General features: G+C 49.9%; 5 protein-coding genes across 5 annotated transcripts; all 5 read right to left on the reverse strand.

Annotated features, from left to right (window-relative positions):
- Positions 1-416: 416 nt before the first annotated feature.
- ASPSYDRAFT_464920 (uncharacterized protein) lies at positions 417-1,627 on the reverse strand. The gene has a single exon (XM_040847244.1). The coding sequence runs from the start codon at positions 1,406-1,408 to the stop codon at positions 437-439; it is 972 nt and encodes a 323-aa protein (XP_040698244.1). The 5' UTR covers positions 1,409-1,627; the 3' UTR covers positions 417-436.
- Positions 1,628-2,148: 521 nt separating this feature from the next.
- ASPSYDRAFT_209896 (MFS transporter) lies at positions 2,149-3,944 on the reverse strand (the record flags this gene model as incomplete). Its single annotated transcript, XM_040843970.1, has 4 exons — positions 2,149-2,362; positions 2,418-2,540; positions 2,602-3,597; positions 3,652-3,944. The coding sequence occupies 4 exons, from the start codon at positions 3,942-3,944 to the stop codon at positions 2,149-2,151; spliced, it is 1,626 nt and encodes a 541-aa protein (XP_040698245.1).
- A 1,314-nt stretch (positions 3,945-5,258) lies between these two features.
- On the reverse strand, positions 5,259-7,142 carry ASPSYDRAFT_93361 (uncharacterized protein; the record flags this gene model as incomplete). Its single annotated transcript, XM_040852820.1, has 11 exons — positions 5,259-5,345; positions 5,396-5,511; positions 5,560-5,587; positions 5,649-5,795; positions 5,846-5,896; positions 5,950-6,164; positions 6,215-6,358; positions 6,415-6,746; positions 6,793-6,865; positions 6,923-6,936; positions 6,988-7,142. The coding sequence occupies 11 exons, from the start codon at positions 7,140-7,142 to the stop codon at positions 5,259-5,261; spliced, it is 1,362 nt and encodes a 453-aa protein (XP_040698246.1).
- A 1,774-nt stretch (positions 7,143-8,916) lies between these two features.
- Positions 8,917-10,240, reverse strand: ASPSYDRAFT_93362 (uncharacterized protein; the record flags this gene model as incomplete). Its single annotated transcript, XM_040852821.1, has 2 exons — positions 8,917-9,511; positions 9,615-10,240. 2 exons carry the CDS (start codon positions 10,238-10,240, stop codon positions 8,917-8,919), a joined length of 1,221 nt encoding a protein of 406 aa, XP_040698247.1.
- A 1,329-nt stretch (positions 10,241-11,569) lies between these two features.
- Positions 11,570-12,829, reverse strand: ASPSYDRAFT_49566 (uncharacterized protein). The gene is made up of 3 exons (XM_040847859.1): positions 12,562-12,829; positions 12,451-12,510; positions 11,570-12,377 (listed from the first exon to the last, which is right to left on the reverse strand). The coding sequence occupies exons 1-3, from the start codon at positions 12,719-12,721 to the stop codon at positions 12,028-12,030; spliced, it is 570 nt and encodes a 189-aa protein (XP_040698248.1). The 5' UTR covers positions 12,722-12,829; the 3' UTR covers positions 11,570-12,027.
- Positions 12,830-13,608: the final 779 nt, after the last annotated feature.

Below are 13,608 nucleotides of genomic sequence, written 5' to 3' on the forward strand. Positions count from 1 at the left end.
GCCGTGTCAAAGGCCACTAGAGACTCGTGGACCAAAACTACAGAACGAGCATGTCCAAAGCTAGACAAGGCTCATACGTCTCTTCAGATAATATTCTAACCTCCGATCGTGTGTTTTGTTAACCCGCTGCACGTTTGAACCCGCTTGGGTATTACGGATCAATCCAATCATCTCCACGAAAATTATGAGTAAAAGCAACTCCCCGGACTACAACACACTTTTTCTCAAGGCAGAGGGGGAACGGAAACAGGTAGGGGAAAGAGAGAGGCAGGACGCAGTTTACATTGCGAATAATCGACTTGGCTGTACCTCCAAATTGCCCGCCATCCTCCCATCGCCTTTCAAATTCACTCCCGAGGTTGGCTCAAAAGACGGGAGATGGGTGTGTTGCAAGTGATGGAATCCAATTGGTCATAGAAGATGATAAAAGCAGTTACTAGAACACCCTTCTCCCTCGATTCCTCCCCTTAGTCAAGTAGACCGGAACAGAATTCCCCTCCTCATCGTGCGCCATCCCAGTGCCCTCATCATAAACAGGAATCAAGCCCTCCGGGACCCCCTTAGGGCAGACCTCCCGCATAGAGTTATTCCCCATCTCCCCATACAGAAACCACAAGCAGAAAACATCAACTCTCATAAACCCCGTATATCCGGGCTCATTCCCCGTCTCATCAGGGTACCGCCCATCAACCATGCCAACAAAAGCCTCGCCGAGTCGGGGGCGAGGACTGGAAGCTCTCGCAACTGACTTCAGCGAGCGCTCGTCTATTACCAAACACCCCCCAAACCGCCCATACCCGCGGCCCTTGCTGGCGCGGAGATACTGCTTGAAGTGAGCGCGGATCTGATGGACTTCTGCGCCGTCCCAGAACATTTTATTAGAGAAAATGACGTGCTTGCGCGACTCCTTGACTAGGCGTTCTGGCGTGGCATCATCAGCCTTAGAGCCCTCACGATCGCGTTTTCTTGCGGCGTTGAGATCCGAGTCAATTGCGAAATCCATGGCCTGGTCTAGCTTCGCCAGGACAAGTGGCCACAGTGCGTCCGACTCGGTCGTATACACTGTTCGATAGATAATATACCCCCAGGGGAATTGTGACTCTAGTGAAGGGTTTAGGAAGCGTGTTGTGCGGCGTTCTTTGGTGTCTTCGAACCATGGAGCCTTTTGCCAGGCTTCCATACAGTCGCTAGTGAATTCTGGATGGGACCATTGCTGGGGCCATGATGGATGGTGGTAGAACGAGAAGTCGTCGATTTCGGTGACGAGGCCGTTTAGCGAAGACGGGTCTAGCGAGGATATAGAGAGAGAAGAGGAAGAAGAAGAAATTCTGTCCACGTGGAAAGCCACAAAATATGCGAACAGCAGAAAGAGAATGAAATAATAGATGAGGGCTAAGTCGGTCTCCATTATCACCCCGGCTCCTGTGTGGGGGAGAAGAATTTAAGGAACTCTGGTGGGAGGTGGGCGATTTATATATTTATATAGTTCAGTAATGACTAGCGTGCCAAGACTCTACCGGTAACTATCGAACCCTGTAGAGATGTATTTCCTTGTTTTGCTGCGGTAGCTTGGAGGTTAGAGCAGTCCCACGACATCTAGGCATTGTATTTTCTCACAGTGTCTGGCAGGTATGATTCAGCTCTTTCTATAGAGGTGCATGTATCGTTACTCTTGAGCTGATAGGTTATATAGATCATGCGGCAGGCATCAGGCAGCAGGCAATAAGTGTAAAAGCAGCAAGAGACAGGCGCGATGCCTGAAATAGACACGCTAGTCTGTAAGGGGCAGTAGGCCTCCCGCATAGGATAGACAGTGGCAGGCAGCAGATGGGTGGTTTAATGGGGGCGGTTTCCGGCGCCCTGCTAACCATCAGAGATACTATATACTATACTTGCTAGTTGCTACTTTAGACTCTCTTTAGTTAGCTGGCTAGGATAAGCAGTATTACCCCCATATAAGACTAAATATACCGCCTACAATATTACAGTCTCTCTCCGAGCTCCTGAACCAGTCTCTCCACACTGTGGAGCGAAGGAACTTACGCATCGTGCATGATGTAGCTTCCAAATGTCTACCAATATATAGCTGTCACTACACAGAAGGCATCCCGACATGTACCTTTGGTGTAACATCATGTGAGCCACCGGTCAGTCGGTTGGCGCAAAGCTGCTCCTTTGGCGGACCCTTGCACCAAATCTCAGAAACAGGATTGGTATCGGAACCAGCACCGTTGCGACGCAGCCAAGCAACGTCATGGCCCACTGGACACCCATCCCATTGAACATGTAGGTTGCAAAAAGCGGGAAGACCGCGCCAGCAGTGGACCGCATCAATGTATTCGCAGCGATTGCAGACGCAGCACTATTTAACTTAGCACTTCGCCAGTGTTGTTGGAAGGGGAGAGGGGGTGACTTACAACATCAGGTAAGCATCCACGAGGTAGTTAATCAAAGGGAGAAAGATACACAATATGCCAAAACCAGTAGCAACTCCTGCCACTGTAGGGGCAGCCCAGTGAATGTTATCAGTCCACCCAGTCCTGCAGCAAATGATCAGACGGGACACATTCTCAGCGCGCGATGAAAGGAAGAGATTCATACCAGCCGAACCAGAAAAGCCCTACCGCAAATGCCACCCCTCCTACAATAACAGGCGGCAGCCGCCACTCTGGGACAGCCTCCCCGTTGTTCGCCGCGAGTTTCCTGGTGTAGGAAGGCTGTGTTAGGACAATATACACACCAGCCAACAACATCCCCACCACTAAGCTGATCATAGGTAGACCGCCAACACCTTCATTCCACCCATGTATTTGCTGGAACACAATCGGATAAACACTCAGAAAGAGATAAAGCAATCCATAGACAAACGCAACATATATTGAGATGAGCAATATAATCGGTTCCGTGAATAACAAAACGACGGGCCGTTTAAAATTCTTTTCCACCAGGCTTTTGAGGTCGATTTCGATTTCTTCCTGCTTCGCGTGGATGCCCCAGTTCCCCGTCTGCCGCCGGAAGCGCGCGGCCTTGCTGACCAGGATAACAGGCGCGTAGGTCTCCTTGAAGACGAAGGTGACTAGTGGAAGAGCGCTAAAGGCGAGTATTGCCATCAAGTAATGGGTCCAGCGCCAACCTAGATAGCTCTCCGTGATGAATCCCCCAACAAACGGGCCCAAGTTCGGAGAAGCAAAGACAGCCGATGCAAAGACGGTGTTGGCGACGCCGCGTGTGTTCGTGTCGAACGGGTCAGCAAAAATGGCAGGTACAATGGCAAAAGTACATGAGCCGAAAGCGCCGGCCCAGAAACGACAGATCATGAGAGTCTGTAGGTCCTTTGCTACAGCAACAGCGACCATAAATACGCCGAGCCCGAGCAGCGAGACAATCAAGGGGAGCTGGCGGCCTCGGAGTTCTGAAAAGGGCGCCCATACCACAGGTCCGAGTCCTAAGCCCAGGACGAAAAGCGTGATTCCCAGGGTACCAACTTCCTCGGAGACGTGGAATTCAGCTGAGATGGCCGGGATTGTGGGAGAGTAGATGGAGCTCGAGAACGCCGGAATGAACGTGGCATAGGCTAAAATGGAGGATATGGTAAGCCTTGGTATTGTTAGTGACATTGTAACAGTGTGAAAACGAAGTTGACTTCCTTACTTCCGCGCAAATGGCCAGTTCTGTGGGTGTAGAGGGTCATTTTCGTCCGTGAACTCCACAACATATTGTTCTTCTGCCGCTAGCGGTGGTGGGAATGGTTTTCCATGTCCAAAATCTTCAAGCCCCTGGGTAGAATAGCCCGGGGACTTGGGATCCTTCCCAACGGTCCCTCCATGTTGATGTTTGTAGGACTTGATGCGGTCCGCTGCGAGATTCCTCGGGGGTCCTGTATCAGACTGGGGACGAGTTGGAGCGGTTGCCTTCTCTTCGTCTGAGCCCCTTGGTCGAGTCATGGCTCAGCATAACGAGTCCGATTCCAATGCATGGCGTGACATGTAGCATAAGTATCCTGTAGTTTTCTCAGATGTTTAGCAATGCGCCACACTGGTGTCATCATTGCGTTAGATGCGAGAGCTACTGAGGGTCTCACGGGTTCCAGCCGGGCGACCAGATATTCTGACCATTAGCCCCATGAGCTAATGGCACACTATCACTAACAGCGACTACCGGAAGTGGATCCGAATTTAGCTCCTTTACCTACACGAGTCTATCGGACTATTCGGCAACGCGGACATTGGGCGGCGTAGCAGGCTTGGAGATAACCGATGTGAATCCCGGGGACAGGACAGATTCAACTTTAGTGTCCACCTATGTAAACAAACTGCGGAAAGCGGGTTCGAGGAGCCAGTAGCGGTTGGGTGAGGGCTTGATTCTGGAAGATCGGATATACTTTGAAAGTGTTGCAAGGACAGGCACAGGCAGTGCCTTTTAGCCCTTACTGGCTATTCTGCTTCCTACATTATACACGTCTCACGCTGTATGCTGAGCCAGCTGGATCACTACATAGTACATATTTAGATAAAGATTAAGGCTGACTGCACTCATTATGTCGTCAGTCAGATCGGTTTAACCATGGTTCATTCAAGCTTTGGAGTCATATCCTGAAATGCTGCAATTTCACTTTCTCCACATACCCACCCAAGTCGCGCGCCTGCAATGGCACTCATCACGCCCAGCCACTGGCAGGCTATTCTATTGGGCAATTGTGGCGTACTCGATTGGGGGGGATATAATATTTTCCATAGCAACTACCGCGGATCCCGAGGCCTTGAACAATGCATCTTCCTTTATTTCCTTTTGTTGCCCGGAGGTAGAAACATTCACCACTTAATATGCAATATCCATTACCTTGCTAATCGAGCTCTATATCAAGTCCTACCTTAATAATTGACCCCTTTATTAACTATATATTGGCAGGATTGTTGATTGCATATTTCAGATGCGAATATGAAGCCATTCACAACATATAAATACCTCTAGATAGTCATTCCTTAGACAATTAAGCCTCTTCTACCTAGATTTCGCTTCGGTAGTAGATCTAGCTTAGCATCTGCAGTTAGGCGCCACAGTAGCTCACACATTTGGCAAGTCACGCTAAAGGCATGCCTAATGGGTATTAAAAAGATCTCAACAAGAGTTTCTAAATATATCTTCTATCTGCGCCGGGCGAATAGCAAACACGTTGTCTAGATATCAACAAGAAAACTCATAGTCTAGTGCGATGGTTCCAGGCATCAGAACGTACACAGGATATAGCAGCTGCAAGTCTAATCAGCGTTATTTGCGCAGGTCCAGCTCGCAGTCGATGCGTTATTATGAATCGATCTACCCGATACATAGAGCCCCAGGCCACACTGGACAGTCCGTTAGTAGAATCAATTGGAGGATAGGCGGCTAGACATACAATTGCACACGCAATGGCCACGATACACAGGTTGACAATGGTAAGAAAGATCTTTGATGGGGAGGACGTGTATCGGCCTCTGTTCATAAATAGCCAGAATATAGCAGGAAGACCGTCTGTTCCACGTTAGAAGAATGCCCTAGGATGCCTCTCTTTGCACTTACAGCAGAACCAGCTCGCGAAGAGAGAACTCTATATAGAAAGCCCGATTAGCAAACGTTACGACGGACTTGGGGTGCCGGCCGAGGCATACGATAAGGCTCAATAAATCATTGAAAACCGGAATGGATTCGGCAATGATCCGGGCAATCGTCCACAGGGCCAGTGCAATTCCCACCCACGTTCCAACAGAGAGGAAGCTCCTTTTGTGCATGTGCTCCGAGCCACGAAAAATGCGAACCTAGGCTTTGGGTCAGTTAAAGAGGTCATAGCTTTCATACCGGACCATACGTAAATGTTTTTGCTCGCAATATGACCGAAGATGATACCGGCAATGAGAACCTAGGCGAATTAAGTTAGTGAAAAGATCGTGGCCCTGGCGGGTAATAGCGCACAGTTGGAATAGCAAGGCCGTAAGCGACCTTCTTCATTAGAGGTCCAGCGGAAGATAAAGCCGGAGACTTAACATCCGGTCCTGCATAGTGATAAATGACCATTGACGTGACTGCATACATTGTTGTATCTAGAATCTGAAGCATGGTCAATGATTTGGGGAAGTCTCGAGGGTTGCTCATCTCGGAGATGAAGCCAAAATAAGCAATGTGGGCGACTGCTTGGTTTAGTAAAAGGTATACGATACCAGGTCCAGCAGGGACTTACTGTAGGCGAAGACGATCTGGGTGACGGCCATGAATGCATCGGCAAAACTGGGGTGCGTGATGACATGGATTTCGACATGATCTGGAGCGTCAACTCCAAGAGTGATCATAATGGCGATAGTCGCGGCCGCGATACTAATGAATGCTAAGGGAAAAGAATGTTGGCATATACTTCTGAGGATTGGAAAAGGTGACACTCACATGCAATAGACATATAGTATACCTTACCCAGGGTCCGCGGGAGCGCTCCAATAAAGCTAACTACCAATCCAACCACGCCGAAAACTATCGTACAAGTGCCATGGTTTGTAATCGTGTTGAGTGTCACCGTAAAGGTAAGTAAATGACTAGCCATCATGAAGATCAAGAGCGCAAGCTGGCAAAAGTCCAGGAGCTCGCGGCCAAATCGGCCCATCAGGATCTCACCTGCATCCGCCATACTATGGACCTGCGGATAGCGGAGTTTGAACTGGCCGATAATGTACCCTGTATACCATGAAATCCCAGATAGTCCGAGGATTATAATAAGGCCCCTGCTTGCAGTCAGTCTCGTCCGGCTTTCGCGGTGGGAATCCTTACGGCACAATTCCCAATGTTGCAACAGCTGACGGCAGTGATAGAATACCCAAGGAGATGGTTTCGGCGACCATGACTATTGATTGCACGGTTTAGGAGATATTCGCGGCCAACAGTAAATCTGGGCACTCACGCATCCCACAGTTCCTACCCGGGTTATCAGACGAGCACAGCCGCTCGAGAAAGCGCAGGACTTACCACCATTTCATAGTACGGTACTGCACCTCCCCGCCGGCTTCGTTTCCAAATGGATCGTTTGCGGGCGGTTCCTGGAGTTCCTTCTTTTTGACGTCTGCGTCATCATCATCATGGGTAAAGCCCGCATCATAAGCTTGGGGGAGGTTGGAGTGCATGTTTTCGTTTATGTTGCAGCTGATTAGAGAAACAGACAATGATTAGAGTGGCGAAGCCTGGAGGATATAAATATACTAACAGTGTACTTTGTAGTGACATGCGGAGACGTCTCCGCAAACAAACTTGAACATTATTGCTCGGATCCAGCGCTGGACATGCATATTGGACCCTTAGCCAGTAGGAATGGCCTCATTAGGGTGGTTCCATTCATAGGAAGGGTCGGGAAAGGGCCGGGAAAGTTGGGGCTGTCGCATTGACCGTCTCTCCCTCCCTCGGTGGGACGAGGGCAATTCCGCAGTGGGACTGGAGTTGAGGGCTTCATCCCCAGACCTCTCTCTTGCTGGCGGGGACGCGGGGGAGTTACGGGGAAGAGACGCCAGAAAGCTCTCTGGGTGGAGCTACCCAGTCTTCCCTGCTAACATTTGTATTCCTGGGCAACTGCTGATCCTACAAGCCGAGCTGCATTATACAAGTTTCTCCAGTCTGTCGGTGGGGATGGTATCCACTTCGACGATTTCTTAATGAAAACTCACCGGCATGTTTTCCACGGAAAGCTTATGGGGCGGCATTTAACAGCCATATAGTGCCGGTATTACCGTCGACTCGGTGAATGCAGAACTGTCCGGGTTTAGAAGGCCGTGACCTAGATAGACGGTTTGCCAAACGTCTTACCTTGGATCTCACCGGGGGCGTTGGCATGGTTATCGAACCACATTCCATTGCTCGGCTTGAATTCATCTCAGGCATTGGGGATTTGCGAGGTTCTCATGATATTATAAGGTGAACTGAACCGAACGGTTCAGTTGCAAAATTAAGATCCATAAGCCTACAAAGTATTGTTAACATGCAGCAATTTCTTGTCGAATATGACCGCCAAGATCTAGGATCGACGGACGGAGTACCGTATATCCGTTTCTTGCAGCTGCCAACATGCTCCGTCCTCGCTTTCGACCGAGCAGATGAACCAAGATCCTCTGACACGCATCTGCCCGAGTATTGGTGCAATGGCGGGGTATTTATAGTTTGTATTGAGCCGTTTAGCGGCAGTTGCGCCAGAGGTTTAGCGAGCAGTGAAAGAAACAGTGCGCATCTACTAAGAAAGCGAGGCCTACCAAGCGTCTGGTTAAACACCCGGGAAAGGACGTGCCGAGGTTGTACAAGGGTCTTCCGAAGCCCTATACCTCTACCTTGATGGTGGAAACGGTAAGAGCGGCGTGAAGAATTGGTGCTTCTAACAATTCGCTTTTTATTATCTCTCTTCTAGTATAGACCAAATTTAAGATTGGCTATGGTCTTATATGTGGACTATCCCGAATCAGCTTCATCCTCCAGAACCGAGTCTGTTAAGTAAAAGACATCCCTGCCTGGCTTGGTATCTACTTAACAGAATTTTATCTATATCTCCCTGGTCAAGATCCGTCCGTCTATGGACAGTAATATCCTATTTCATATCAGGATACGCCGCCAGGCTCGCCGAATCCTGCAAGGTCCAATAGGCAACGTGCTTGGTGTACTAAGCCTTGTGGCGGTGTCATGGGCATGGCGCGTTTGTTATGGCGCGTTTGTTATGGCGCGTCACTGAGTTCTGTCGAGAATTCCGTATTAGATTGGTACTTTAGGTTTCGATGGTCTGTTGCAATTATACAGATTGTTCTCTTATATATTGTTATTCGGCGTGAGGGGCGCGTCACAGGTTTATCTGGAGGAAGACAGTTCTTATCAGATGGTAGTTTATAAGAATTTTTATAGAAGTTGGCTTGTTATATACATGCTCTAACCCTGTTCCTTATATACAAGTTCAATTGGATCTGAAGCAGGCAAGACCAGCTTCGGGCGCCCGTCAAGGTCAGTTGGATATGCCACTGTAGTCTTGTTGTTGGAGGGGAGAGAGGCTAGGGTAGTTGCAAGATCTCCAGAATCTCCCCAGCTCCACCAGTCTATAACACACCCCCTGTGCTGAAGCCGAAAGACATCACCGTCAGCTAGATCTGGCGGAAACTCCCAAGGGTCTCCATCATACGCATCAAGAGTATGTATCCAGCTTTCGCCAGGCTGAAGACACACAAACAAGCCACGCTGGCCGCGTGCAAACCCCTGAGGCAAATCTGCCAGGTACGCACCAATGTTACAGGGAAACACAGGCGTGACAGGGTCCCACGTCGTCCCGTCCCGGCGTCGGTCTAGCAGGCAGTATGACTCGTACTGTATGGCGGCTCCAGTATAGAGCATTATAGGCCCGGCTGTCGCATTGCCTAGTACACCGTGATAGGTGACTTTGGCCTGTAATTTCAGTTCGATATCCCACTCGCAACCTGTAATTTTCCCATCGTCAACCTCGAGCGTGACTGTTAACACAGGCCCGCCAGAACTGCGTGATGAAACATATTTATTAGCAACGATGAAATACCATGCAAACCAGAGATTCCACAAGGCCAAAAACACCAAGTATAGGAAGAAAAGTACCAACTCACACTCTAGCTGCCGGGTCAATCAAAGAAGGCCTGGGGGGTCGGATCCGGTTCTGTGGATCCGGTTGCCAGTGAGGGGTGAGGGCAGTAAACCGGAAGCGAGGGCCGGCAGGGAGGGCTAGCTTGGGCCCTGGAGGCACTATTTGACCCTGGCCTTGGTGATCTTGCTTCGTCCCCCAGGCCCACTGTGTGATTTCACCCCCAGCCCACAGTATCTCGTACCGACCGCCAACATCCAGCAGCGGTCCATACCTATCCGGGAGAGTTCCGTACAGCGTAGTTTCAGTTGCTGGCCAGAGCTCAATCACGTCCGTGCTGTTTACAGGGAAAGGGCCGGAAAAATCAGGTTTGTGGCGGGGCACTGGGCCCTGCGGCTCAGCCACTGACGCTTCCTTCATCTCCCCATTGTTAGCATAGCAGAGACGCAGGATAAGATCCGAGGGGCTCCACTTGAAGAGACAGGGTCTATCTGAGCTGTCTTCCTCGCGTCTAATTGTGTATGTGATCGCGTTGATGGGCCAGCGGACAATCCGTGCGGACAACTTCTTCCATCCGGTCAGGGAGAGTGTTAGGCGGGGGATTGTTTCTGACAGCGCCGGCTCTTGCTGCTGAGAGGGGGCAGAGTCCATCCCTAGAGTTACCGCTTAGATTGCGTTGAAGTTTTGAAGTGCTGGGGGGCGGAGGTCATGGGAGATGTCTCTTGGGTTATGCACTTGGGCCTGTGCTTTTGTTGTAGGAGAAAAAGCGAAGGAAGTAGCCCCCTGGGGGAGTCAAGCCTGAGTAATTAAATTAGCCTACCCACGCGCCCCTTTTTGGCGGGAACGGGCTGCAGTTCTCCTCGCTGGCGACACGCCCTGTTGCCAGCCGCTCTCTCTGATCCTCTGAGGTTGTTTTCCCTGAATTTCAAAAATCCACTGGGTAAGGCCTTATTAAAACTGCTAGTAAACTACTTATACAAAGCTAGCCCAAAGCGCCAGGCTCTTTCGAAATCCCCCGTCTGACGAGGTGAACTTTACAGCATACATAGAAAGAACCAATTTGAAGAGATACACTATGCTACTGTCTCCACGCAGAGACATACCTCCTAAAGGTACCATTGACATTACGTACCAACATGCAGCTCGAGTATCATACGTTAGGTCCTCCCTATTTTCCAAAGATTATCCGTCCAATTCATAAACCAAGACTGCGTTAATCAGGCGTTGTTGAGTTGGTTATACGTAAAGACCGAAAGCAGTTCTCTATCCACGCAGCATTAGCGATATCGTTCCCAAAGAAGATACTCGAGCCGCCCTTGAACAACGAAATCAACGAAATCATAATTTGTCGCTGCTATAAGTTCATATACTCGTGCGACTACTCCGTTCCGTTGCCGATTCCCTGTCCCTTGGTGAGCGATAGCGGCCACTCCGCCAACATCAAGGCGTCATCCGAGAATGTGCGGATATATTTCTCAGTCATGCTGGAGTGTATCCCTATAAATGACCATGTTTTGGTGTCGCTTATTAGGTTTCCGCGGAGTTCTTTGACAGCCCCTGTAGAGAAAGGGACTGTGTGGCGCTCTCCTGTCCCGGTGACTACGATAACGGGGTCCCCAGGCTTTAACAATCCCCGGAATTATGCTGTCCAGGGTCAGAAGTGTAGGTGTGGATTTGAGGACTGAGGAATTTGGTCCGTGTTATAGCGTTTTCTGTTCCGAAGGGAGTCTAGATGGCGAAGCTCGCTGTGGAGGCAGCAAATGATGGAAGAAACTGTCGCGTGGCTTGGGCTGAAATTGGAATGGGGTTGGAATGTATGCAGCTTAGCTATGACTAGGTTGCATGCCAATACAATGTCTTTGAGCAGTGGCAGGCCCAGGTTCAACCTTTGAAGTTAACTCTGGGGGTTCTCGCCACCGCCCATCGTGGGAAATAAAAGACCTGACTGGAACTGTTACATTGACCTGGTGAAACATCTATAACTAAGAATAATTAATTGCTTCATGGAGCCGGCCGAAACAATTAGAGGTCTCAAGTGTTTTGACTGGGAGCACAACAGCGGAAAATAATTTGACCTGTCATTCCAGACGCAAGCTTATTCGGTGGCTCGATCCCTTCTGAAAATGGCAGCCAATCGCTTGGTAACTCCTGAATAGCGAAATTCCAGAACATTGGCTGGCTTTATGTGTGGCGGTGGCTCCAATGCTGAGACCGCACACTGCCAGCCTCCTCCTTCGTGCTTGGACCCTGGGGTAAAAAGGGAAAAAAAAGGTGAAAAAAAAAAGTGCAGATTGAATAGAATAGCACACTGAATAAATTCGGCTGGAATGTGTGATGTCTTATTTGGGTACAGCTGTCCCCAGTACATTCATTCGTCTCCCCTACCCCCAACTGCCAACACTCGGATCCCATATCCCCCTTCGTAACTAAACGCTGATTTAGAAAAGTGCATCAGTGGCTGGAGCAATTGTTCTCAAAATTACGGGAATATGCTCGGACGCAATGGTGCTCCAAATTAACGAATAAACACCACTTGCATCGGTCGGCACAGCATAGAAGTTGATGTTTGGCGTGGTGGTCAGCACGTAGTCTCCATAGAAATCAAAGGCATTAGCCTCGTTTGACGAGAGCAATTCCGTTGTTGGCGGCTTAAACTCCACAGTTCCGCCTGTCGAGCTTGCACCGGGGAGCGAGAGCACTGCAGTTTGAAAAGCTGCATTATCCGGGCTTGTTCCGGTGGTGTTGGGGTGCGCGATCCAGACATTCCGGGAGGCCTCGGAGATGGAGACTATTTAAACCCAGTTATTTTGTTGTGAGCAGAGACACTGAGCTCGTCGAGGCAACGGCATGGGACACCTTACAGTACACTGGTTGCGCAACTTTGGCTGTAGATAGGCCCGCGTTGCCGATTTGTGCTTTGGCTGGGGGACATCAATAATACAGCGACTGCAGGTACCAGACCCCGAACTTACCATCAGCGTAGAAGAGAGGAAGCCCGCTTATTCCCTCACCATACGCGTAGATGTTGAAAGTGTCATCGACTGCTGCTGCCTGGCGGGCTCTGAGCGGATGGACATCGGTGACCGCGGCGCAGGACACTGCAAAGAGCAGGAGCGAGTATGAGAGTGTCATCGTATGTGACTTCGTAAACAAAGTCCCTCTAAATTGGAGAGACGCTTATAGCTAGGGGTGTAGAGGTGCAGAGGTGCAGAGATGCGGGAGTTGGTTGTATACCCACAGCCGAAGGGTTCGGATTATGATATATATGATGCCATGCCCAGCCACCACTGTCACGCGTCCGAGTAAATAAAAGGACTCTGACACCCTTGACATTCCTCAGCTCCTCGCATATTCCTCATCCAGGCTCGTGTTGTTTCAAGGAAAATGCCGTTCTACCAAACAGTGGCCCAAGCGCCCTCCGCCTCCCACGAGACGGCTTTGTTAGGTATCGAATCATCCAAACACGAGATGCTTTGCATTTCGGTTCCAAGCTTGGCCCCTCACATCCAGCTAATAGTTCCTGGACATAAGCAGTGTAACTGCCACGCATTGACATGCGTCATTAGGGTTCAGTAATCTAAGACATACCGGGCCCAAGCTCAGGCTCAATCGCGGGAGATTGACCCTATCGCCGAATGGGGCTCGGAAATGTTCGTCCGCTATTCTTGGCGAAGGCGGTTATAGTAGTCGCCCGATATGGTGGCGTGTGGAATAGCTGGGGTTTGGGTGGTAAATGCGTGTTCGGAACATGGAAAGAGTGAGTCGATATGATTTGGCGCAGGCTACAGGACGTGAAGGGTACGGGAGAACTGGAATGCGCATGGATTGTCTCATTCTCAAGGTGTGGACGTCTTTTGGGCGCATTCAATACTGAAAATGGAAAATGTGGCAGAGGTGTGAGTTAGACGGTGCTGATGGGTATGTGTCCATGAGGTCGAGAATGCCCGTCCTCGATCGTTCTCCGAGGTGTAAATATTAAATCAAGTCACTTGCTGCTTGGAAAAAGTGATCTGGAGACT

Source organism: Aspergillus sydowii (assembly GCF_001890705.1).
Source record: "Aspergillus sydowii CBS 593.65 unplaced genomic scaffold ASPSYscaffold_13, whole genome shotgun sequence".
Taxonomy (NCBI): domain Eukaryota; kingdom Fungi; phylum Ascomycota; class Eurotiomycetes; order Eurotiales; family Aspergillaceae; genus Aspergillus; species Aspergillus sydowii.